Here is a 27,199-nt window from a genome sequence, read left to right on the forward strand (position 1 = left end):
ACACGGGCTTCAGTAGTTCTGGTCCAGGGCTCGAGAGCGCAAGCTCAGTGGTTGTGGCACACGGGCCCAATAGCTCCGCAGCCTGTGGGATCCTCCCCAGCCAAGGATCGAACTTGTGTCCCCTGCATTGTGAGGCAGATTCCTAACCACTGGACTACCAGGGAAGCCCTGGACCTCCCTACTGATGGACTATTTCTACAAAACAAACTACCACCCTCAAATGGGTTTCTAAAATGTTTGATATTCATTATAAATCGTGTCAGGGTAAAGAAGAGTGGACTTGAATTGTGGACTGGCTATCATCTAGCACCCTCAAAGGGAAAGATATATAGTCAGCGCTATGCAAACCTCTGAATTTTCCTCAGAAAATCTGTAAATGAACTATTTCATATGGGTATCCTAGATCAATTGGTAAATGTCTAAATGGTAAGCACCCTAGGGGACCACTGTTATGCTCCTGACACTTGAAATATGAAGTGTACTTTCATTTTTGTTTCTCGGGCCATGCAAGTAAATGAATAGCTGAATACTCAGAATTTTGATTTTAACTGTAAGTATGACCTTTAGAAATATTCACTGCTTTAAAAATGGACCAAAGTGTAAATAAAATGGGCAACTGATACATCTCAGTTCCCCAAAGAAAAGTACAGGAAGTTGTTTTTCACTTTTCAGTTTTAGAGAAAAGACTTCATCATTTTATACGTGATGTGGCTTTCTGGGCTCCTGACATCTTCATAGAATTTGACTGGAGTTTCCTTCTCTTGGAAGTGGATGGGCATTTTCTTGCTCTCCACAGTCATGAGCTTCACTTCCAGGGGGCCCAGGTTTACATAATCCTGCAGTGAACAGACACAGAGGAGACAGGAGAGGTTAGTTAGCAAGTTACCAGCCTTTGGGGGTCAGGTTTTATTTATTATAGTTGGCCTTTATCTGGCAGATTACACTGTATCCTAATTGTCTGAATGCTGTATAACACGTGAAAAATAGGAGCTACTGTAAATAAAAAACTCAGTAAACGCATACACCCACTGGGTCATGGTAGGCAAGATCCCCCAAAGAGCAGGCAGCAAGGCTGGCAGGCTTGTGTCTTGGGAACTTGGGCCGTGGGTCGGGGTGGCAGGGTGGGGGGAGTTGGGAGGCATCAATAGAGTAGGGAGATATATCCTCTGCAAGCTCTTTAATCGGTAAAATAAAGTATTGGCTGCATTTATATAGCCCTCTGCTGGCCAGGATATAACCACAGCAGAGTTTTATATATTATTCGCGATCAAAGGGAAAGATCTGCTAACATTTTTGACAATGAATATCTTAATACTGAGCAAATCCACATGAGTTTTACACATTTCACAGGATCTACTATAGCTATAAAGCTTACCACATTCTGCCAAACTAAATATAGTTTAACATATCAACAAACAGAATGGGAAGTCTAATTGATATGAAATCCCACAGCTAACCCCAAACTGGGTTGAAACAGCTCCAGCCCTGTTCAGTGCACACCTTCCTTTTGAAAGCTTCTCCAAGTCATACCTCCTCCTTTTGAACTCCTTCAACACTTCAGCAAACCTTTCCCAAGTGCCCACTATGTGCCAGGATGTGTACCAAGTGTTGGGGCACAAGACTGGTCACAGAGACAGATAACAGGTATACGTTCCTCCTGAACAGTAGTCAGTGATTGTCTTACCTGCTTTCTACTAGCAACACGTGATTTCGAGTAGGGCCTGCCACACGGGCATCTTGAGACTATACTTCTTCCTGTTCTCCCCCCTTTAAATTCTCAAGCATCTAACAAGTACCTGGCATGTTGTGAGGTTATCAATAGACATTTATAAGAATTTAGGAGAATCAAAGAATGGAAAAGGAAGGCGATGTTTTATTTCTCAAAAATGCATATAACTATATTTAACTTTTAAAATACACAATTCTAGAGCTGCAATAAATGCATGAGAGAAGAAAAGCAAATTAATGGAAATGTACCATATATTTCAGAACCATCTAGAGCAGGATTCTGAAGTGAAACCCTATATTAGTCTGCCTGAGCTGCCACAGCAAAATACCATAGGCTGACCGGCTGAAACAGCAGGACTTTATTTCTCACAGTCCTGGAGGCTGGAAGTCCAAGGTCAGGGGGCCAGCACGATTGGGTTCTGGTGAGAGCCCCTTTGCAGACGTCTGCCTTCTCACAGTGTCTCACAGAGCAAAGCCTCTTCTTATAAGGTCACAGTCCTATCAAATTAGGACCTTTATGACCTCACATAACCTTAATTACCTCCTAAAGCCCCAATCTCCAGATATAGTCACAATAGGTGTTAGGGTTTTCAACATATGAAATGGAGTGGGAGGCAGGAACACAGTTGAGTCCATAGCAATACAATGCCATTTCCACCACATCAAAAACTTCCATGGAAAGTAAGAAGGTCTTAGAAGAGAACATAAGCAAAACATTCCCTGACATAAATTGTACCACTGTTTTCTTAGGTCAGTCTCCCAAGGCAATAGAAATAAAGATGAAAATAAACAAATGGGACTTCAACTTACAAGCTTCTGCACAGCAAAGGAAGCCATAAACAAAACAAAGAGCCTGCAGAATGGGAGAAAATATTTGCAAATGATGTGACTGACAGGGGCTTAATTTCCAAAATATACAAACAGCTCATACAACACGACAACAAAAAAATGAAACAACCCAATCAAAAAGTGGGCAGAAGACCTAAAGAGACATTTCTCCAAAGAAAAAATACAGATGGTCAATAGACACACGAAAAGATACTCAACAATGTGAATTATTAGAGAAATGCAAATCAAAACTATAACAAGGTACCACCTCATACCAGTCAGAATGGCCATCGTTAAAAAGTCTACAAATAGCAAATGCTGGAGAAGGTGTGGAGAAAAGGGAACCCTCCTACACTGTTGGTAGGAATGCAAATTGGTGCAGCCAATGTGGAAAACAGTATGGAGGTTCCCCAGAAAACTAAAAATAGAATTATCATATGATCTAGCAAATCCCACTCCTGGGCATATATCCAGACAAAACTATAATTCAGAAAGATACATGCACCCCTATGTTCATGGCAGCAATATTAACAATAGTGGAAGACATGGAATCATCCTAAATGTCCATCAACAGAGAAATAGATATAGAAGATGTGGTACATGTATACAATGAAATACTACTCAGCCATGAAAAAGAACAAAATAATACCATTTGCAGCAACATGGATGCAACTAGAGATTATCACATTAACACTAAGTGAAGTAAGTCAGAAAGAGAAAGACAAGTAGCTTATGATGTCACTTATACATGGAATCTAAAATAGGACCCAAATGAACCCGCCTATGAAACAGAAACAAAACAAAATCAGGGACATAGAGAATAGACCGGTGGCTGCCAAGCGGGTGAGGGGTGGCAGAGAGGGCAGGAAGGGGAGTTTGGGGTTAGCACATGCAAACTGGTATGTATATATAGAATGAATAAAGAACAAGGTCCTACTGTATAGCAAAGGGAACTATATTAATATCCTGTGATAAGCCATAATGGAAAAGAATATGCAAAAGAACATATGTTGCAATTCAACTTTGCTTAAATAAAAAGTGAATTTAGAAAAATAAATTCAATGGATAAAGGCAAAAATAAAAGTAAAAAGGTCTTTCGCTCAACCAAATGGTGTGGAATTTTGGAATTTTGGAATTTTGGAATTTTGTAGACAGTTGTCCCCTAGCGTGAGGTCACTGTAGCATGCCAGGTGTTCTGATACCAAGATACGCATGTGGGTTTAAGTGCTATAGAGTCTGGAACCTTAGTCTTTAAATTGCCACTTGATGGCAGCAGGACTGAGTTGTACTTAGTTACAATGGTTTTTATTGACTTATTCAGTTTCTGCTGCTTTCTTAATCACTCTTTTCTCTTATCAGACTTTAAGTTCTAGGAGAACTTTTAAGGTTATCAGTAGTACCAAGAAGGAAAACAGCAAGAGGTGGATATGAAAGTGACTGGAAGGTACCAAGAAGGTTTTAAAATTCAAAGGCTTGTTAATCCAGGTTTTGCCTAATGGTATTATATGGCCATTTGCACTTTCCAAATGGTGACACTGATATACATCCTATCCCATGCTTTTCTTAAAATATGATGCTGACCACCTTCTTTCAAGATGCAGGAGCTATGTTATTTACCCTTTGGGTGGAAATTTGTAGCTACACCAACAGATGGAAAATGATGGACGTGCTGGCGTAAGCTTTCCATGTCATAGGAAACATTTGGTCTCTGGGACTGATGGCTTGGGGGAAGCCAGATACCGGAACAAAGGGACGATCAAGGAGACCCGCGTCTGTGAGGAGACCCGTGTGGAGAGGAACTGAGGCCTAAGCTCCGCCAGCATCACCTGGCCAGCCAGGTTGGTGAGCCTCCTCAGAGGTGGGTCTCCCTGCCCAAACCCAGCCTTCAGCTGACACGCGGGTGTGCCTGCTACGGAACTCAAGTGAAGACGGTCCATGGAAGACCTGGCCAAATTCCTAACCAACAGAAGCCTTGAAAGAGAATAAATGGTTATTGTTGTAAACCACTAAGTCTTGAGGTAGTTTATCACGTGGCCCTAGATGTTCTGCCTTATACCATATACTAGTGATGGAGTTCTATCAATACATAGATGTAGCAAGCTGGGCAAAGAGTGAAAATAGTATCTAGCGACTGGCGTGGATGGCGGGCCGCTTTAACTAATAACTTGCAAATAGAATTTTTCAGTATCAGTATTTTCGATTAATTTTCTCCACTAATTAATCAAACAACATTTTCTCTAGCAGTCAAGATGTCTTCTCATGAATCTTACCTTGAAATCCTGCTCATCCTCATACAGTAAGTATTTCATATCAGAGGCCCCAAACTCTATGCTTGAACTCTCTTCATCTATCTTCAGAAGCTGGCCAAATCTGCTGTCCTTATGACTAAGACGAAAACCACTGCTCCCAAATGAGATGCTTGACACGTCTCTGCTTTTTATGTCTACAGGTTGCGAGTCTGACTTTTCTGGGATGACTGCAAAGAAATTAATTATGTACAGCTTTTGGACAGATAAGAATATGGCGTATACTTTGTGACATTTTGAATTTGAAAGTCCTTTGAGAATCTCCAGGAGGAGACGAATTTGAGAATTAGAAATGTAGAATCAAAGTATCAGAGTGAGAGTGAGTCCCATTGTTTGCAACCATGTCTAAGGTGCATTTCCCTGTGTCAGCTAATAAGTTAACATGATCGTACGGGCTCTGTGGGTATGTTGGCATTTTGGTTGGTTGGCTGAACTGAACTGCAAATCGTGCTGGTGTAGACATCATCCTGTCCCTCTTCACCAGCTTCCAGTTCATTCACTGTGACACACGGTGACTTCGATTTGAAAACAGGGCTAGGGAAAGGAGATGGGTTGGGTCAGCTCTGCAAGGACAAGAGGAAAGTGGAGGAGCTGGCAGGTATCTACCCCCTGAATCACTCTCGGCTATGAGGTGCCTGTCCGTAATAAGAAGCTCAATAAGTGTTTGCCAAATTAAAAAAAAAAAAATCACCATAACAATAAAATAATACCTTTATGTGTTTCTGACAACTCCAAAGGCACTTCAGGTGGTACTTCCTGCCCAACAGCCTGGGTAAGATACAGTCGCCTAAAAACAAATAAGAAAAGTAGTCTATCAGCCAACAAATGTTGTAGCCCCTGCTCAGGAGTGTCTATCTCTCTGCTGGGAGCTGGAGATGCACAGATGAAAAAGGGGCATTGGGCCCAGTCGGGTGGCAGGCAAGACGACAGCGTTTTATGATGATGGTTGTACCAGGACGGTGATCAGCACAGTGTCAGGAGTGCTGTGGTCTTCCCACGTGGTACAGAAGTGAAGAATCTGCCTACAGATGCAGGAGGTGCAAGAGTGTGGGCTCGATCCCTGGGTCGGGAAGATCCCCTGGAGGAAGAAATGGCTACTGACTCCAGTACTCTTGCCTGGGAATTCCCATGGACAGAGGAACCCAGTGGGCTACAGTCCACGGGGTCAAAAAGACAAGACTGAGCACCTGCACGTGTGTGTGCGCGTGCACACACACACACCCACACACCCACAAGAAGTGAGAGAAGAAGCACCGGATTTAGTCTTAGGAGGTAAGGAAAGGTTTCCAGGAGGAGATGACACCTGAGTCGAGTCCTGAAACACCAAGAGATATTTGCCAAGGAAGAGCTTGGGGTAGGGGGTGCATCCCATGATAAGGGAATAAGAGACAAAGTCCAAGAAACGAGAGTGATCACAACAGCAGTTACATCACTGTTGCAGGAATCCAGATGAGGAATGACAGTGGCCAGCATGGGATGGATTTGAAAAAAAAAAAAAAAGGAAAAGACTCGACAGCGAGCAGTAGGAATCCAAGATGGCATCACGGTCCTGGCTTTCACTGGGTGGCGTGCTCCAGCTACAAGCTGGTGAGTTACACGTGTGCAGTCGCAGCTCTCTGTGCTGCAGAGGCCCGTGGAGTTTTCTGTCAGAAGACACGATACCTTGAAAGCTGTGTGTGGCATTTCCATGAAGTTTGCCTGAAGACAGCATGAACCAAGTGACCCTTGCAGATACGCTAACAACCTTTCATGCTCAGCCAGCCAGCATCCTGAGTGAATCCCCTGGATTACAGGCTGTTAGTTTCTTAAAGCACACAAAGTGTCATCCGAGATGCTTACAGCTCCAACAAATCATGTCACTACATATACTAGTTATCTCTTAAAACCTCCTTAAGACTTGGTGAAGGTGTGTCTCGGTGAAGCTCTGGTCTACAGGTGGTCAAGTCTGAGGCCACAGAGTTCTCTTCTTCCCTGGCTTTGGCCTCCTGCATGACTAAGATCTTACTAAACACTGTGACCTTCACGAGTCTGGCTTCTCTCTTAATCACGGGTTTCTCGTCACCTTTGGAACACCGCAGCGCAGCAGCGCTTGGTATTTGACGGTGTGGAAAACATTTTAAAGAAGGCCATCATATGAGACTGGTGTTAGATAGATTTGAGGTACTGGTTCCCCTAGACTCAGCTCTGTGGCACTGAGGTCCCTGGGCAGTCACCTCTAGCTTACTCATCTCATCTAATGTTGCAAACAAATCCTGCAATGCCTTATTGGAGTCATGAAGGAAAGCATTGAGGGAGGTCTGATGGGAAATAGAGGATTAATAACTCTATTAGCTAGAATACCCGATTCTTCATACAAATAGGAAAGAAGACAACTTTTTACACGTTCACTGGGTAGAGTTCATGTCTATTTCTCAACTAGAATAGACAGGACTCAATTCTCAACAAAGAAGTGGAATGGACAGTTGTCATAAATTACATGCTATTTATTATTTTGACTTGAAAACGGGTACAGTAAAAGTTCCTGAGGAACTCAACACTTTGCCTTCTGGATTAGCAGCGTAACAGATAACTAAGGGTTTGCACATATCTCTGTTTCTGTATGTGGTCTTTCTAAAATGTCCTAAACACTTGTCTAAAAGGAATTTACAGTCTAGGAGGGAAGCAGGTGTTAAGTAAGTAATCACTAGTGTGATAAATGCTGGTTACAAAGGAGAAGTTCAGGGTGTCCTGGAGGCATATACCAGGCACGTTTTAAAAACACAGTCTGTGTTGTTTCTTTCCCCTCAGATGGATTTTGACTTCATCTCTCCCAGCTCTGAAGCAAGACTAAGCGTTCATGTCTCCCACTAAAGAAAGCCAGCCCACAAAGCTTGGATGAACACTGTGGGTTTTACCGAAGATTTCCGTGAGGGAAGCTAGAGGACACGGCTAAATGACATCACAGCAAAGCACACAACTCCATGAAAGCCCTCTTTACAACTTTCTCTTCTCCCTTCCTGCCCTTGCCAAACTCTCTGTATCCCGGGAGGGAATTCCCTTTTATTATAATGAGCATTTCACCTGCACATCAGCACTGAATCAGGAACAACAGACCAAGCTGACCGAAGCAGGAAGTGAGGTCAGCAGTTTACAGGGTAGCTCTTTTTGGAGGTTTGTGTGGTTTGGAAGAGAGAAAAAGAGCACAGCGGGCAACAGGTGGAGCGGTGGTTAGAAGACCTGGCTGGCAGAGATGCGTGATTACAAAGAGATGAGGCAGCAGGTGCTATGCGGCAGAGGCCGTCTGGGTGTGGAACTGGAGAGGTGTCATTGGGAGGGATGCTGGCAAAAGACAGCATTGCCCCTGGGGGGACAGTGAGGCCCCCCCCCCCGCCCCCTAGGGACTCTTAAGGGCATCAGCTCAAGAGATGGATGTGCAAGAGTCCTGTAGGAAGCCAGTTCATTCAGCCCAATGGCCCACTTAGCCTACTGGTACCTGCTGCCCGGGGGCAGCACACAGATTGTGGAAGGGAGCAGGTGACTCTTCCTCTGTCCTGCCCACCCAGAGTTCAGGCTATAAAGTCAGCCTACTGTCTCCCAACTTCTCCAGTCTTGTATCTTGACACCCATCATTTAGCTCAGCAAAAACAAAACCAAAATCCCACAACTTACCCATATCCACCCTTCCTGGAACACATTAGGAAGTTTGCCATCAATAAATACTTTACTGGGGCTCAAACAGTACTTTTTCCATGCCACACAAACAACAGAACCACTTGGATGTAAATGTTTTCCTGGGCCTTCCACCGTGTTGAACTTCTCTGCCCAGACCCAGATATTTTTCTCCCATCTTGCACATATACACCCTACATTTGAGTGGTTTAATTCCTCTATCTTTCTAAGCATGTTTTTGTTCAAATTATGAATGCCACTTTGCTTTAATTCCATATTGTATGTGTGCTCAGTCACTCAGTTATGTCCGACTCCTTGAGGCCCCACAGGCTGTAGACTGCCAGGCTCCTCTGCCCATGGAATTTTTCAGGCAAGAATACTGGAGTGCGTTGCCATTTCCTCCTCCAGGGGATCTTCCCAATTCAGGGACTGAACCCACATCTCTTGCGTCTCCTGCATTGGCAGGTGGAGTCTTGACCACAAACACCACCTGGGAAGTCCAATTCCATATTCCAGGGCTCTGATTTTCCATCAAGATTGGTATATTAAGACTTACTTTGTCAGATAAGAAAAAGCGGTAATCTAAAATGCAAAGCCATATATATACACATTTGATTTCACTTATGCAGGAATAAATGTGACTTGGAATGCCAGGCTATTTTCTACACCCAGAAAGTAGTTTGGCTCTTTCACTAACTGTCAGAGGAAACCGTTCTATAGTCTACAAGGTAACCTGAAGTCCCAGACACCTCCAGAAAGCGCCCACAAGCTTGATCACTCCCTCCTCCTGTGCTCCGGCTTTGCACCCGTACTTCTTCTGCTGCATTATTATGCATTTATTTTTATGCCCAATTCCCCTGCTGGCCCAGAGGTTTCTGAAGGACAGCAGTTGTGATATTCATATTAAGTGTTTGCTATTATGAACACAGTGCAGTGTTAGAAAAAGCAAGTCAAAGTTTGCCTTGTAGCAACGGTCAATTGTGATAAACTTATAGTTTCCCCATGGCCATTTTGTGAGTGTCTTTCTTTTCAACTGTTAAAGAACTGTCATCTTAAAAAAAATAACTTTTTACAGATCCAGATGTTTAAAAAAATATTTCTAGCTACGTAATGACTCTCACCTGGGTATCTTGAGATCCACAAGTCTGCAGTTGAATAGCTGATCAATAAGCACCAAATTTTCTTCTTCCAGCTCATGAATAGCATTTTCCAGTTCTTCCACTTCCTTCCTGTGATTTGCAATCTATTCTCAGGAAAAGGAGAATGGATGTTAGTTTTCCACAAGAAATTTAACTTTAAAAAATGTTGATGGAGAGGAAGATCTATCCTGTATTATTTATTACTGTGTTTGCTCTAAGAAGGAAGGGATGGGACGGACTTCATTCCAAGTCATTTTAGGCAGAACTTGGTTTCCTGGTTAGGCAGTTATTAGTGAATGGCAAGAATTTCCTTTCCTACTCTTCAGGAACATCACTGGATTTATGTGCACTGGAGGCAGAGATAAATAAGAAAATAAGACTAATTTATCAGTCTTGCATTAGTACTTAAATGAGGCTCTATCAAAGGTTAATGATAAACAACAGAATGAAAATTAATAGCACTGGAAAGAAATATTATGGCATTTAAAAAAGAGAAGTACAAGCCAAGGAGTCCTTTCTATCAACCTCTGTATGACAACTATATTCTCTCTGAATGTGCTGGAGTCATTCTGAGAAATATCAGATAGCTGAGATGTTAATCATTCACTCATGAAATTGTACTGTATACCTACAATGCATCAAAACTATAGTGCACTTTGGGAACAAAGGATCAACAAGACACAATAACCTTCAGGGGTCTCTTAGCTTAATGGGAAGGAGAGTGACAGCAACAGAAGACAGCATGATGAAATCTAATAATGGAAGCCATCCAGGTGCGGTGGGAGGAGGGCAAGTTTCACCCTACGTCTGCCAGGTGTCGGGGGGTGAAGGAGAATTAATGGAAGAGATGACCTCCATTCTGGATCTTGAAGGCAAAGAAGGGATTCTCTAGCCAGACGAGAGAGGATATATTCTAGGCAGAAGGAACCACACGTATTAGGCACCACTGTTTTGCTGTGAATAGAAACAAAATGGGTATGGGGACAAGTAGGAGAGGAACTGCACAAATACGGGAGCCAAATAATGTGAAGAGGTCTGATTTTTATCTTGCAGGTTAGACAGTAGGTCCATTCACAGACATAGCAGGGTTAATTAACTTTAACTGCAGAAATGTGGCCAACTCAAACACGAACACAACTTGCTGGTTCTGTTGATAGAGTTCCCATCAATCTTTAGGAAATGTATTTTGATAATTTTTTGTCTAAAGAAGGCTTGATCATGGGGAGAATATATAGAAGAATGTTACTAGATAGAACCCCCAACTTACCTCTCTGCCCCCCAAAACTTCATGAGCTATGCAGGTGCTGGATTGAGTGGTGCTAATGGGTAGAAGTCAGGGTAATACCAGAATTAAGAGTATAAAATATAAAGTGATCAGCTGGTAAGAATGATAGAAAGATAGCTGGGAAAGGTACTGTGTCTCTTGAGGGAACATGATGAAATAAGAAAGGCACAGGGGAGGGATATGCATTATCTCTTATTAGGAGTTGCCAAGAGTGTAACTGAGATGAATACTTAGAAAGAGATGACTAACACATTTTTGATTTGCAGTTGAAGTTACTATATTTTGGAAGCATTCAGTATATTACCACATGCATATCTCTTTCACATAAGTCATTTATTAAATGCCTGAATTCTTACTAGGGGTAAATTCTTGCTTGAGGTAGATGGATACAAAATTCAATAAAGCATGGTTTCTTCCCTCAAAATAGGAAAGAAATCTACAAATCCAGTGAACAAATACATAAACAATTATAAAACAATACCAGTGTCATAGAAAAGGCTTAAAGTGAAAAGAACAGCATCCTGACCAATTTCACGAGACAATTTAAGTCCATAACTCTACATTACCAAGTTAGCGGTTGGTGTTTTAGGATCTCATATTTTATGAGATTATCAGCTTGATTACAAGCCTGAATGCCTTAAGGAAAAATTTATAATTTTCAAATGTCAAAGGATGAGAAAGAAATTAGAGGTTGTAAAAGAAGGAATGAATAGAATGTTTGGAAAAATTTGACCTCAGGGCTTGGCATAGCTGGGAGGCAGCATGCAGTTCTCGGTCTTCTGGCAAGCAGGGAATGAGGGCCCTCTGGGGGAGTTAAGTCCAATCTTTCAAGCTACAGATAACCTGTGATATCCCTTATGCCTTTAGAGTACTAAGTAAGTTTCTCAATTGTTGTCTCCCTCTCAATCTTCTGAAATGTTAGGGAAATGAAAACAAATTCCCTTTTTACAGCCATGTCAATACCTTTAGATTCGGCAGTAAGGGTCTTAACTGGTGGCTCAGATGGTAAAGAATCCACCTGCAAAGCAGGAGAGCCAGGTTTCATTCCTGGGTTGGAAAGATTCTCTGGAGAAGGAAATGGCAACCCACTCCAGTACTCTTGCCTGCAGAATCCCATGGATGGAGGAGCCTGGTGGGCTACAGTCCATGGGGTGGCAAAGAGTAAGACACAACTGAACGACTAACACTATCACACTTTTTCTGGGGTAAGAAGCCCCTGCTTCTCCCCAGATACCCAAGAAATGTACTTAAGAAATCGGAAAGGAATAACTCAGGCGCCTAGGATCCTGATTAAAATGTCTGCTCTTAAAATTTTCCCCTGCAAGAACCAAGTTAGCTTTACGCCTCCTCACATTTGAAACTTCGATTACTAACCTCTTTGAATCTGTCTAGTGTTTCCAGCTTTCCATTTGTTAAGTTAGTTCAAGTTATTTGGAAATTTGAATTTTCTTCATTTTTCTAATAAGCATGCTAAATAAACCTGGATAATAAAAGCCATTTAATGAGACCTAATATCCCTCCCAGAGATCTAAGCTTTTTGGTTATTGTTGAAGAATAACATGTTGAAATAATAATATATTTCAACAATAATATTGTTGAAAATGGAGAAATATTTGGGGGAGTTCCAGTGTTAAATATCCCTTGTTATTCATTCTTAACTTTCTTCAAAGTAATTAGCATACATTGTTCTATTTCCAGGCAATTTTTAATTCCTGTGATAGTACTTATAATCAGAAATGGTTTTAATTAATTTTGTGAGTAAATTTAATAACAGTATAATGAATATTTATTGAGATAAGGAGAAATTAAATATATTGAATTTCTTTAAAATGATTTTGTTCTTGATTAATGAGCTCTTTTTGCTCATGATTAAATTAAACTTGACATCTTTCTGTCTTTTATTTCCACTGAATTATGAAAATTAAAAAATAAAACAAAACAAAATGTAATTTGTGGCTTTAGTAGAAAGGACCAAGGCACCAGTCTTTCTTATCAGTCATATATAAATTTTTGTAGTCATTTTCTCTGAACCTAATGTCTATGGTATCTTAACAGAATTTAAGATCTGAATTGTTAAATTATTATTACTGGGATCATACTGTTATATTTAATAAAAGTATAAGAACTAAGTTCCTCTATAATATTCTTTAACTGTTGAGCTCACCTTGAGTTTGTTTAAATTAATACTTATTTTTTTTAAATTGAGGATTCATCTTGATTAGTTTTGGAAATAGTATGAATTCCTACTCACCATGACTTTATAAAGGCAACTTTAAGATAATTGTCAATATCACAGAAAGCATATTTATTTAAAAATTTTTTGTTTGTTAGACTCACCAACTCTATTCAGTCAAATTAGAGCAAGGAAAATAGAAATGAAGCTGATGGTGACAATTTTACCTTGGGTGTCTGAGCAGATGGTGAAAAAGGAAATGCAGGAAAAGACGATCTAAGAAGAAATTTAATAAATTTCAGGTGCGTTGAGTTTGAAGTACCTATGTGACATCCATGTGGAAATATTCGGTTATTGAATTGTATGAACTATTTGTATATTTTGGAAATTAAGTCCTTGATGTTTGTATCATTTGCAAATACTTTTCTCTCAGTCCATAGGTTGTTCTTTCATTTTGTTTGTGGTTTCCTTTACTGTGTGAAAGTTTTTAGGTTTGATTAGATCTCATTTGTTCATTTTTGCTTTAATTTTTATTGTCTTGGCAGACTGACCTAAGAAAATATTGCTATGATTTATGTCAGAGAACATTTCATCTGTGTTCTCTCCTAGGAGTTTTAGGGCATCATATTTAGTCTTACATTTAGCTATTTTGAGTTTAATTTTGTGTATGGTATGAGGGAGTGTTCTAACTTCATTGATTCACGTGCAGCTGCCCAGCTTTTACAACACCGCTTGAAGAGACTCTCTTTTCCCCAATGTATATCTTGCCTTTGTTGAAGATTAATTGACCATAGGTATGCAGGTTTATTTCTGGGCTCTCTACTCTGCTGCATCAATTCACATGTCTGATTTTGCCCTAGCCATGCTATTTTGATTACTGTAGCTTTGTAGAATTCTCTGAAGTCTGGGAGGGTTATGCCTCCTGCTTTGCTCTTTTTCCTCAGGACTGTTTTGGCAAGTCTGGGTCTCTTATATAATTTTAGGATTATTTGTTCCAGTTGTGTGAAAAATGTCATGGGTAAGTTGATAGGGATGGCATTAAGTTTGTAGATTGCTTTGGGTACTATGGCCATTTTAACAATATTAATTCTTCTAATCCAAGAGCATATAGGACATCTTTCCATTTCTCTGAATCATCTTCAGTTTCCTTTATCAATGTTTTGTAGTTCTCAGCATGTCTTCCACCTCCTTTATGAAGTTTATTCCTATGAGCTATTTTAAAAATGTGATTCTAAAAGACATTGACTGTTTGCGTTCCCTTTCTGATATTTCATTGCTAGTGTAAAGAAATACAACTTTGTTATAAAGAAATACAACATTGTTGTAAAGAAATACAACATTGTTAGTGTAAAGAAATCCCTGTGTGTTAATTCTTGTATCCCACTACCTTGTTGAATTAGTCTATCAATTCTAGCAGTTTCTGTGTGTAGTCTTTAGGGTTTTCTATATACAGTGTCATGTCATCTGCATATAATGACAGTTTTACCTCTTCCATACCAGTTTGAATACCTGAAGAGAGAATTTAAAACCGGAGAGAATGAGGTTAGAATGATCCTTCAGCCTTGCTTCCATCAGTTGGGAGCAAATAGGGTTCAGAGGAAGGCCGGGTCAGTTTTAGAATGTCAAGAAGTTTTAGACACTTGAGTGTATTGTATGAAAATTGTGACACCAAAAATGACTTCTGGTTATTACTGAAAACATTTATGGTGTTCATTGAGTGACAGCTTGTAATAAGATTAGGGCTCCACTTGAATTTCACTTTACCTCGGTGACTCACATATCCATGATTTCCCCATGACTTCAGCTTATAAATAAAAGTCATTTCCGGTTCAGAAAAATGAGAAAGAAGAAATTGTTTTCCTTTTTTAAAATTCCACTTACCTCTTTTTTGAGCCAGTCATTCTCCCAGATCTCTCGATAGCTGCCCTTGTCAATGAACCTTAGAGCATTCTAAAAAAAAAAAAGATTTTTTTCCCTGTATTAAAGAAGTGCTGCCACAAAGCATTTCACATTTTTTTTAGCAATGATGATATGCAATCAACTTATCTGAACATTTAAAATCATGGTTTACAGTAACTTTGGAAATATGCCTAAAAACATTGGGTCCCATTGTTCTTTATTATCCTATTGTGCTATTTTTCCTGATTTAGATTGCCTAACACGACTGAGCGACTTCACTTTCACTTTCCACTTCCAGGCACTGAAGGAAATGGCAACCCACTTCAGTGTTCTTGCCTGGAGAATCCCAGGGACAGGGGAGCCTGGTGGGCTTCCGTCTATGGGGTTGCACAGAGTCGGACACGACTGAAGCAACTTAGTAGTAGTAGTAACATAGATGATTGAAAGAACTGGATGGACGGTGGTTGTCCAATCAATTTGGCCGCTAGTGTGACTAAATCTGACTGCCGTGATGAAATCAATCATGAAGTGACCTGCTTCACTGTTAAAATGTTTGAATTAATTTTATGTATTCATTTTGGCTGTGCCGGGTCTTCGTCGCTGCTGGGGCTCTCCTCTGGTTGTGGCCTGTAAGCTTCTCACTGTCGTGGCTTCTCTGGTCGTGGAGACAGGCTCCAGAACGTGCCGACTTCAGTAGCAGCAGCGCCGGGCTGTGGAGCACAGGCTCAGGCATAGTTGCTCCACCGCACATGGGATCTTCTCAGATCAAGGATCGAACCCACGTTTCCTGCATTGGCGGGTGGACTTTTCACCAACAGGGAAGCCCTGTTCCACCATTAAGATGGCTAAACTGCAGTGATCAAACTTTCTTCAAGTTTATGGTCACAGGCATAACTTAACATGTAGCAAGAGCAAAGATAGATGATATAACTGCCTTCTAAATCTGAAACATTTATGCAGGTCAATAACAACAATTTACCTATTTATAAACCTAATAGCAAATAGTTGCAGGTTAGCAGGCAATAGCACCCCACTCCAGAACTCTTGCCTGAAGAGTCCCATGGACGGAGGAGCCTGGTGGGCTGCAGTCCATGGGGTTGCTGAAAGTCCGATACAACTGAGTGACTTGAGTGACTTCACTTTCACTTTTCACTTTCATGCATTGGAGAAGGAAATGGCAACCCACTCCAGTGTTCCAATCTAGAGAATCCCAGGGACAGGGGAGCCTGGTGGGCTGTCGTCTATGGGGTCACACAGAGTCAGACACGACTGAAGCAACTTAGCAGCAGTAGCAGCAGGCTGTAGCTAGGTCATCTCCTGGAGAAAACCATTTTAAATGAAGCAAACAGGGAAAGCCTTACTTTATAAGTAGGATCATAAGATGTAATTTCATTTCAGTTACTAAAATATTTACAGTTTCACCCAAAGGAATTTTATAGTGGACAACAGTTCACGTTTATATGTGAGGTACTTTTATATGGATGAAAGTGAAAGTGTTAGTTGCTCAGTCGTGTCTGACTCTTTGCGACCCCATGGACTATAGCCCACCAGGCTCCTCTGTCCATGGGATTCTCCAGGCAAGAATACTGGAATGGGTTGCCATTCCCTTCTCCAGGGGATCTTCCTGACCCAGGGATTGAACCCCAGTCTCTCCCACATTGCAGGCAGATTCTTTACCGTCTGAACCACCAGGATACCACACGACAAAGTAACTGAAGGATACAACCAAAAGAAGAGAAACTGAGAAAAATATTCTGCCTCATAAACATGCATTGAAAGAATTTAAAACTATCAGATCAGATCAGTCGCTCAGTCGTGTGTGACTCTTTGTGGCCTCATGAATCGCAGCATGCCAGGGCTCCCTGTCCATCACCAACTCCCAGAGTTCACTGAGACTCACGTCCATCGAGTCAGTGATGCCATCCAGCCATCTCATCCTCTGTCGTCCCCTTCTCCTCCTGCCCCCAATCCCTCCCAGCATCAGAGTCTTTTCCAATGAGTCAACTCTTTGCATGAGGTGGCCAAAGTACTGGAGTTTCAGCTTTAGCATCATTCCTTCCAAAGAAATCCCAGGGCTGATCTCCTTCAGAATGGACTGGTTGGATCTCCTTGCAGTCCAAGGGACTCTCAAGAGTCTTCTCCAACACCACAGTTCAAAAGCATCAATTCTTCGGCACACAGCCTTCTTCACAGTCCAACTCTCACATCCATACATGACCACAGGAAAAACCATAGCCTTGACTAGATGAACCTTTGTTGGCAAACTATATTAAAGGTAAATTTTAGTATGTGTTTTGAGTAGGAAGATTTGCAATAAATTCCTTTTTTTAAATCATGTTAATCAAACAAGAGTGAACCTCCGTTTCCCAGGAACCATATAAAGGTTCAGCTCCAAATGGTAAGACTAAAGTTTATTTTAGACATAGAATTTTCCTTGAACAAAAGTAGGAAGTAGCTCATAAATGAATTTAGTTAGTTAATGACTTACTTCACTAACAATAGAGTAGTGTTTTCAGCTTTGACTACATATTAGAATCTCCTGGATATTTTGAAAAATTCAAAAGCCCAGGCAAAATCTCAGGCCAATTACAAGAGCATCTTTCTGGGTGGGACCCAGGACCCACATGGGTTAAACAAATTTTCCAAGTGACTCTAATAAGCAGCTGTGTATTAATTGCTCAGTCATGTCCGACTCTTTTCGATCTCATGGACTGTAGCTTGCCAGGATTCCCCATCCCTGGGATTCTCCAGGCAAGAATACTGGAGTCGGTTGCCATTTCCTTCTCCAATGCATGAAAGTGAAAAGTGAAAGTGAAGTCACTCAGTCGTGTCTGACTCCTAGCAACCCCATGGACTGCAGCCCTCCAGGCTCCTCCGTCCATGGGATTTTCCAGGCAAGAGTACTGGAGTGGGGTGCCGTTGCCTTCTCCAGGGCCACAGTCTATGGGGATGCAAAGAGTTGGACACGACTTAGTGAATACACCACCACCACCATCCACATAAGATGGCCAGAAAAAAAATGAGACAAATTCATTCACTTATGCGGGTGTTTGGCATTATGTGGAGAAAAGAAAATGTACAGTGTAATGATTAAGAGTAGTGATCTGAAAAAGACTTCTTAAATGTCTATTCTGCCACATGCTCTGGGCAAGTCACAAGGTTTCTCTGTGTCTCTGTCTTCTTATTAGCAAGTCTCCCCCTTATAGGATTGTTGAGAGATTTTAATGTAAAATACTAGGAACGGTATTGAGGGCAGTCTTCATTACATACTGAATGTACATCCTGAGAGGATATTTGATTGACATATGCATTTTTAACCATCTTAACTATGATCAGATCACTTATTGATTTCACCATTTAATCATATTCAGTCACAAAGGGGCTGAATTGCATGGGTAAGCAAAACCATTGATCAGTTCCCTCCACATCCTCTGTATTTGTGAAAATCAGTAAAAACTGTGCAATGGCATAGGAATACTGAAAGAACAGTTGAACAAAAAGGGAAGCAAGAAACAATAGCAACTGAAATTCAGTGAAGAACTCTAGAAAAGGCCAGATGCTTATCACTCCAAAGAAAGGATGTTCCGGATAGACAATCCCAGCTAGGATCTCACAGATTTAGGACACAGTCTGGAGCAAGATGATAATGAAAGTGAAAGGCGCTCAGTTGTGTCCGACTCTTTGCGACCCCATGCACTAATACAGTCCATGGAATTCTCCAGGCCAGAGTACTGGAGTGGGTATCCTTTCCCTTCTCCATGTGACCTTCCCAACCCAGGGATCAAACCCAGGTCTCCCGAATTGCAGGCAGATCCCTGGGTTGAAAAGATCCTCTGGAGAAGGGCATCCAGTACTCAAACTCCTGTCCATTGAGTCAGTGATATCATCCAGCCATCTCATCTTCTGTCGTCCCCATCTTCTCCTGCCCTCAATATTTCCCAGCATCAGGGTCTTTTCCAATGAGTCAGTTCTTCACATCAGGTGGCCGGCATATTGGAGTTTCAGCTTCAGCATCAGTCCTTCCAATGAATATTCAGGACTGATTTCCTTTAGGATGGACTGGTTGGATCTCCTTGCAGTCCAAGGGACTCTCAAGAATCTTCTCCAATACCACAGTTCAAAAGCATCAATTCTTCAGCACTCAGCTTTCTCTATAGTTCAACTCTCACATCCATACACGACTACTGGAAAAACCATAGCTTTGACTAGACGGACCTTTTTTGGCAAAGTAATGCCTCTGCTTTTTAATATGCTGTCTAGGTTGGTCATAACTTTTCTTCCAAGGAGCAAGAGTCTTTTAATATAATTTAAATTTATAACATAATAGTATACATCAACTATATTTCACTTAAAATTTTGAAGTTCTGTGTGAGAAGAATAAAAATCTACTATAAAAAGAAAAGAAAATTGACATATACCTCTGTGGCCCATTCCTTCTTTTGGTTCAGTTGCAACAAAGTTTCTCTGATTATTCTCTTTCTAGCATCTTCCAGGGTGATTTTATACTGTTCTTTAAACAGAAAATTAGAAAGCTTGAGATCCAAGGTAAAACTATTAAGTTGTAAAGTTTATCTTCCATGATCCCCACCTCTCCTTTCTTCATGTTTTTCCCCCCTGAATTTTCAAAGTATCGTCTTACTGAAGAATCTAATACCTCTAATTAGCCAAAATGCTCCAATAATTTACTAATGCCTTAATGGGAATTCATTGGAGATGATATCTCTCATGAATGTCTGTATTTTTAAAGGATTTCAAATGCTTTAGTACCTCTGAAGCTGTATACCCTTCATATGAGACAACTTCTGATTCCACAACATAAATATGAAGAGAGTTGATTATACACTCAAGTAGCATCCTGTACATCTAATGCCATCTAACTAAATTTCCAATATTCTTGGCACACGTTTCCTGGGACAGGAAAGACAGAATGAGGAGAGGAGAGGGAGGTGGAGAGGGGCTGGGAAAGTCAGCAGGCCTGATCTGAGTTGGGCTCAGAGCAAGTGGGGAGAACAGAGATGCAAAGAGCAGGATGCACTGTCCTCTGCAGATTTTCTTACATTATAAATGTCAGAACTGAGAGAGCAAAGGATCACAAAATTTTGGGTCTTGAAGGATGCTGAGAGATCATATAATCAATACTTTTGTTTAAGGAAAGCAAGATAAAATGACCTAAGGGCTGCTTTATGGAGTGGAGAGAAATGAATCTGGATAAATGAGTCTCGTTTGTTCATTCTTTTAGTCAACAAATCATCATCGAGTTCTTTTGCTGTGCATGACACTATTTAAGACACTGGGAATATTACCAAATGAGAGACAAAACCCCTGCCCTTATGACACATACACCCTAGTGGGGAAGCCAGGGAATAATATTTTAGGTGGTGAGGCATGTGATGAAGAAAAACAAAAATTCTCAGACTTCCCTGGTGATGCAGTAGATAAGAATCTGCCTGCCATTGTAGGGGACACTGGTTTGATCCCTGGTCTGAGAAGATTCCACATGCCGCGGAGCAGCTAAGCATGTGTGCCACAACCACTGAGCCTGTGCTCTAGACTATGGGGACCACAGATACCAAGCCCACGCAGCCACCGCAATGAGAAGCCTGACCACTGTGACAAAGAGTAGCCCCAGCTTGCTGCAACTAGAGAATGCCATGCAAAGCAAAGAAGACCCAGCACAGCCAAAAGTAAAAGGGAAAAACAATCGAAAAGCTAAGATTTTCTATTTTAGATAGAGTGAGCAGAGAAAGCTTTTTTGAGGAGGTAATATCTGAGTAAGGACTGAATACAGTGATGCAGTTAGCCGTGTGCAACAGGAGGGCAGTGTACCCTCCAAATCAGAATCGTCGGAGTTGTGCTCTATGATGACATCAGTGTTACATGTCCCCATTAGATGTGTTTTATTTATAACAGTTGGAAGATAATTATTTGGAAGTCAGAGAGTATCGTCTCCTACAAATAATGTTGACAGTTATGGTTGTAGCCTTTCCCTCCTCCAGGGGATCTTCCCAACCCAGGGATCAAACCCAGGTCTCCTGAATTGCAGGCGGATTCTTTACCAGCTGAACCACAAGGAAAGCCCTAGATTTCTAGGCTGGTCCACAGCGACTCATTTAACTTATTCTGTAATGAAACAATACTATTCTATTGAGACAGTTGTGGGACATAGCATCCATTTAGGACATTATTTCAAAGGGAAAAATTTCCCCACAGACCAAGTCAGCCAAAGCTGACTCTAAGAACTCTTGGGGGTCTTAGGCTACAGGGAAGAAGATGTGCAGGTCTGGTCTTTCAGTTGTTTGGAGGCAAACTAAGGCTCTGGAAATGGGCACGGGGAGTTAGGCTAGAGCCACTCAGCCCTCATTGTGTTTCATACTGGCATAACCGCTTCCTCTATTCAAGGAAATCTCTGAGAGCAGAGAGTAAAGACTTCTGTTCCATATCCTTCTATTATTGCAATCCTAGGTGACTGTAGCCATGAAATTAAAAGACGCGTGCTCCTTGGAAGAAAAGCTATGACCAACCTAGACTGCATATTAAAAAGCAGAGACATGACTTTGCTGACAAAGGCCCATCTAGCCAAAGCTATGGTTTTCCCAGTAGTCATGTATAGATGTGAGAGTTGGACCATAAAGAAAGCTAAATACCGAATTGATGCTTTTGAACTGTGGTGTTAGAGAAGACTCTTGAGAGTTCCTTGGACTTCAAGGAGATCCAACCAGTCCATTCTAAAGGAAATCAGTCCTGAATATTCACTGGAAGGACTGATGCTGAAGCTGAAACTCCAACACTTTGGCCACCTGATGTGAAGAGCTGATTTATTAGAAAAGATCCTGATGCCGGGAAAGATTGAAGGCAGGAGGAGAAAGACACGACAGAGGATGAGATGGTTAGATGGCATCACCGACTCAATGGACATGAGTTTGAGCAAGCTCAGGGAGTTGGTGATGGACAGGGAAGCCTGGCGTGCTGCAGTCCATGGGGCCACAGAGTTGAACACGACTGAGCTACTGAACTGAACTGATTAACCCTGCAATTGCGAATACTCCCAGAGAAACTGGGAATATGTAAAAGTCTCCTCCCCAGAAAAGTCTGGGACCCTGCAAATGGGAGATTACGACTTTGTGCTTTTAGACTCCTGGCTGCTCAGATGCCTGGTCCAATGTGGTCGCTTCTCAGAAGCTGAAGTTTGCCTTCCATTACTTGCCTTTCCTTGTCGTGTCTGGCTGTGCTTCAGCTCCACCCCACAAGCTTTGGGGAGTCGGTTGTTCGCTCTTGACCCACTTCCAGCGTCACACTCGTCACTGGGCTCATCCTCCTCTGTGCCGCTGGCTTCCTGTGACCCCTCTCTAGACAGGACTGAGCAGGGGTGGATGGTAACACTGGCCACACAGCCCTTCCTTCAGGCAGAGTGGGTGTTAGGTGAGTCACGGAGTGGGGAGGACTACTGGACGCTTATAGGCTTGGGTCTGACACACCTGGGTTCACCTCCCATTTCCACTACCTCATACGTCTGTGAGTCTAAAGCCGTGAACTCTTCCAGGCCTCTGTTCCCTCATCTTTACACTGGGCACAGTGGTATCTAACTCAAAGGGACTTGTGAGATGAGACAAGGTGTAGGAAAGCAGGTCCTGGGGCCGTGAGTTCTCGTGGAGGTCCCTGAGGTGATCAGATGAAGAAACTGGCATTCAAAGAGGTGGACTTGAACCCACGCCTTTTAACTCACTTAGTGCCCGGAGAGACTTTTAAGGATCCTTGTCCCACGCACCTGGTCAAGGATGAAAGGAAAAACTCTGTGACTCTAATATCTGCTGTTTTGTAATAACTCCATACTTTCTCTATTCCTGGGGCTCATCTAAAGGTTTAATAAAACCCCAAAATTTTTTAAATAAATTAAAGCATTTCTTAATTGTTTTAAAAATTTTAAAATTTTAAATTAAAACAATTTAAAAAGAAGTTTAAAAAAATCTAAAATTTCCTTTTACTGAGAGCAAGAGTCCTGTCCTGGATATGTCAGTGAGTGTGTTCTCTGCACCCAGTGTCCTGACATCTCCTTCAAACTGAAGTCCGGGGAGGCAGGCCCAGGTGCCCCCTCCCCAGGCCCCCAGGGCTCAGGGCAGCTGCTGAATCGGGATGCTGGATAGCCAACCAGAACTTGGTTTGTGCTGGGGTCAGCTGACCGCCCGCGAGGAGCCATGGGCGGAGGTCTTTGGTCATCCTTGACTAGGTAGTGATCACGATGATGCTCTTCAGAATTAGTCTGCGGGGAGCAAGGACGGAGTGGGGACAGGCCGAGAGAGCAGAGCAGAGGTGCCCTGAGGGGACAGTCACAGACCACGGCGAAAAGTACAGGCAGGAACCCCATCCCTGGAGCCAGCACTGATCTAAGGGCCGTCTGTCTCCATCCCCCGTCCTCCCGTCCTTCACAGAAAGTCCTTGCCCACCAAACGTGACCACGGGGCACCGACAAACCTTGTTTTTCTCTTCCCCCCATTTTTTGTGTGTGTTTGTTTTTGCTTTGGCCATACTGGGTCTTCATTGCAGCATGCAGGCTTTCTCTAGGAGTGGCACATGGCACAGCATGTGGGATCTTAGTCCCCTGACTAGGGATCGAACCTGTGTCCTCCATACTGGAAGGCAAATCCTTAACCATGGGACCATCCAGGGACATTCCTTCTCTCTTCCCTTCAAAATTCATACTGTGAGGCTATTAGCCCTCTCTCAACAACATGCATGGCAATCCTATGACTTTTTCTGGTTCTTCTGTGATAACTGAAGATCTTCCAATCTGAAATTAAGATATCTAGTCTTTGTAATAATCAAAACTTTAAGCTTCATTCAAAGTTATGGCTATTCCCTTCCTAGCTTGAACCTACTACTGTTTCCTCTGCCTTGAGCTGGCATGCCTCCTTCCCCCTCAGGGCTGGAGGGGAGCCTTGGAAGGACAAGAAAGCCCTCACCTGACTGATCTCAAGCTTTGGCCTTGACTATCTCACTTGACTCACTATTCCACTTGACTATCTCAAGCTAAGGCCTCACTTTCTGGGTCCAGCTGGCATTTGAGATTGAGGCTCCTCTCTCGGGGATGTTTGTGCAGGTTCCCCGGAGGACCACCTTCCCCATCGCTGGGTACATTTCACCGCATGCCCTTGTGCAGGGGATGTGCTGTTACTGGAGGTTGGCTGATGACTGCCCCTTTGGCCTCTGGTTCTGTCTCCTCCTCCCTCCCACATGTACAGGCGCCTATTTCTCTTTGGAGTGGGTTGACCCCTCTAGTCAACCCACAGGTAAAATTTAACAGGACTGTGTACCAGCGCGCTCTCAGATAACAGGTCCACAGGAAACACCCCACTCTTTGCTACAACCTACTCCGAGAGTGCATGCTGCTACAGACTGAATGTCTGTGACCCCGCCCCCTTGCTCAAATCATTAGGTTGCAGCCTGAACCCCTGGTACTGGTATTTGGCAGGCCATTAGGTCAGGAGGCTAGAGCCCTCATGAGTGGGATTAGTGCCCTTATAACAGAGACCCCTTATAACAGAGAGCTCTCTTGCCCCTTCCACTCTGTCAGGTTACAGCAAAGAGACAGTGTCTCTGAACCAAGAAGCAAGCTCTCCCTAGGCACCCCATCTGTCAGTCCCTTGACCTTGAACTTCACAGCCTCCAGAGCTGTGAAAAACCAATTTGTATTATATACAGGCCGCCTAGTCTATGGTATTTCACTATAGGGGCCCGAATAGACTGAGACACAGGCCCAGCCCAGGGGGCAGCTACATGCCTCTTACACGCTCTGCTGTTAGAACAGTTACCTAGTCAGTCACTTATCCTGTAGATTTTACAGGGTGAGTCATAAACTAGATCTCAGTGTCCCCCCAACTGGGGGGATACATGTTGAACAGTCTGAAGAATTTCCTTAAAGACCTTCCATCTAGATTTGAGGGGAAGGAAGAATTACACTTTACCTGCCCTTTGGGGAATAGTGTACAACTTGCTGCACCCACGAGCTCTTTCCAAAAATTGTCCCCTAATTTTTAAGTTTTTTCATGGTCTCCTCAATGTCTTTTTATAAACTGGAATTCAGTGCTTGAAGGTATGAAACCTGTTTTCTGCCTCATCATACTGGCAGTCTGCATAGCAGATTCTCGCTTTATTTTGGAATGAGGTATCCATTATATAGGGGGCTTCCCAGGTGGCTCAGGGATTACAAAAATCCACCTGCCAAGCAGGAGGCATGGGTTCGATTCCTGGGTCAGGAAGATCCCTTGGAGAAGGAAATGGCAACTCACTCCAGTATTCTTGCCTGGATAATTCCATGGACAGAGGAGCCTGGCAGATAGTCCATGGAGTCACAAAAGAATTGGACACTACTTAGTGACTAACAACAACCACCACCCATTGTATAGACACCCAAGTTTAAACAGATTTTAGAAGTTTCATTTTAATATCCCATTTCACTTACAATAAAAACCCTTTCTTCTAAAGTACTTATTCCTTGCAATTAAAGCTGTCTAGCTAATTGGAGAAGGAAATGGCAACCCACTCCAGCACTCTTACCTGGAGAATCCCGGGGACGGAGGAGCCTGGTAGGCTGCCGTCTATGGGGTCACACAGAGTCAGACACGACTGAAGCGACTTAGTAGCAGCAGCAGCAGCAGCTAACACAAACTCCATGGTCATGGGTGTGGGAGAAGAATTTCAGAGAAGTCATGGAAGAAGGGGGAAGGTGGGGAAAAAGGGGATGGTAGGAGTAAGATTTCAGACAAGTTGATTTAGGCATTCTGTTCATATTCATTGTGTCCAATGAGTGGCCCCCAAAGTGGTTTAATTGTCCCCAGGCAGAATTGCTGCTGCATGCTTGAAAGTGAAAGTGAAGTTGCTCAGTCATGCCTGACTCTTTTTGACCCCATGGACTGTAGCCTACCACGCTCCTCCGTCCCAGGGATTTTCCAGGCAAGAGTACTGGAGAAGTGCCTAAAACTAATAGCAAATAAGATAAGCCTATAACAGCCACTTTCTCATGATACCTAAAGTTGGCCATACACCAGGATTCAACCAGCAGCATAAAAATTTTATTACCACCACCCCCAAGTTAGATACAACAGCATGAAAATTTTCAGCTCAAAGAAATCATCCAAATTTCTAATCAGGATAATGGATTAAGTTAATATGAGGAATGCTAGAAAATTATTAAATGAATGCTGGAAAACTATTAAAATTTTTAAAAATACACTTGAACAGTAACATTTTCTTTTGGCCATGCTGCATGTCTTATGGAATCTTAGTTCCCCAACTGGGGATTGAACCTGGGCCTATAGCAGTGAAAGCATCAAGTCTTAACCACTGGACTGGCAGGGACTTCCCTCTATGGCGTTGTTGTACAAATACATAGATCCATGGAACAGAATAGAAAATGTAGAAAGAGAGCCAAACACACATGGGAAATGAAAGTGTGATAAAGTCATCATTGTGGATCATAGGGTAAAAATGGCTCATTTAATAGATGATGTTGAGACAATTGGAAAGCCATCTGGCAAAAAAGAAAGTTGGTTTCCTACTTCACACACAAAAAATCAGAGATTTAAATATAAAGATGAAGATATAATAAATTCTAGAAGAAAATATTAGAGAACATATTTGTAATTTCAATAAAATCAAAGACTGATAAATTGGGTACTATAAAACTATAAATTTTCCTCATGCAAACACCACACAGACAGAAGACTGATAATGAAGGGGGAAATATTTGTACCTTAAATCACATTTAAAGAGCTAATTTCCTTGGAAAGTACAGAGTTCCACAACACAATGGAAAAATGAACAAAGGATGAGAACAGAAAGGAAATCCACATGGTTCTTGAGTTTATGAAAAGATATTCGCTGTTGCTTATAGGAAGAGAAATGGAAATTAAAGCTATAGTGAGTTACCACTGTCTGCCTATGAGACTGTCAAAGAACAGAAAGGCGGATCACATCCCTTGTTGTTGAAGCGGGAAAACAGACACCCTCACCACACCAGCAGGAATACACTTGGGACAGCATCTACAGAGGGCCATGCCTATCAAAATAAAAATGAATGGGCTGTTTGGGCCAGCTGTTTCCCTTTAGAGATACACATAAATGAAATTACATATATACAAGGATATTTGTCACAGTAAAATGAGATTGTGTAAGGACAGTCATGGCAGAATTCTTTGTA

General features: G+C 42.2%; 1 protein-coding gene across 6 annotated transcripts in view; it reads right to left on the reverse strand.

The window, feature by feature from the left end:
- Window positions 1-536: 536 nt before the first annotated feature.
- The window catches only part of CCDC83 (coiled-coil domain containing 83), a 52,174-nt gene continuing 25,511 nt past the window's right edge, over window positions 537-27,199 (reverse strand). For all 6 annotated transcript variants that reach the window (XM_061406065.1, XM_061406067.1, XM_061406066.1 and 3 more), the window contains 6 exons: window positions 19,425-19,516; window positions 14,989-15,057; window positions 9,632-9,753; window positions 5,573-5,649; window positions 4,827-5,032; window positions 537-836 (listed from right to left, as the gene is read on the reverse strand). In XM_061406065.1, coding sequence (XP_061262049.1) covers window positions 675-836; window positions 4,827-5,032; window positions 5,573-5,649; window positions 9,632-9,753; window positions 14,989-15,057; window positions 19,425-19,516 — 728 coding nt within the window. In that variant the 3' untranslated portion in view covers window positions 537-674. The remainder of the gene's footprint in view (window positions 837-4,826; window positions 5,033-5,572; window positions 5,650-9,631; window positions 9,754-14,988; window positions 15,058-19,424; window positions 19,517-27,199) is intronic.

Source organism: Bos javanicus, chromosome 29 (genome assembly GCF_032452875.1).
Source record: "Bos javanicus breed banteng chromosome 29, ARS-OSU_banteng_1.0, whole genome shotgun sequence".
In the NCBI taxonomy this organism is placed as follows: domain Eukaryota; kingdom Metazoa; phylum Chordata; class Mammalia; order Artiodactyla; family Bovidae; genus Bos; species Bos javanicus.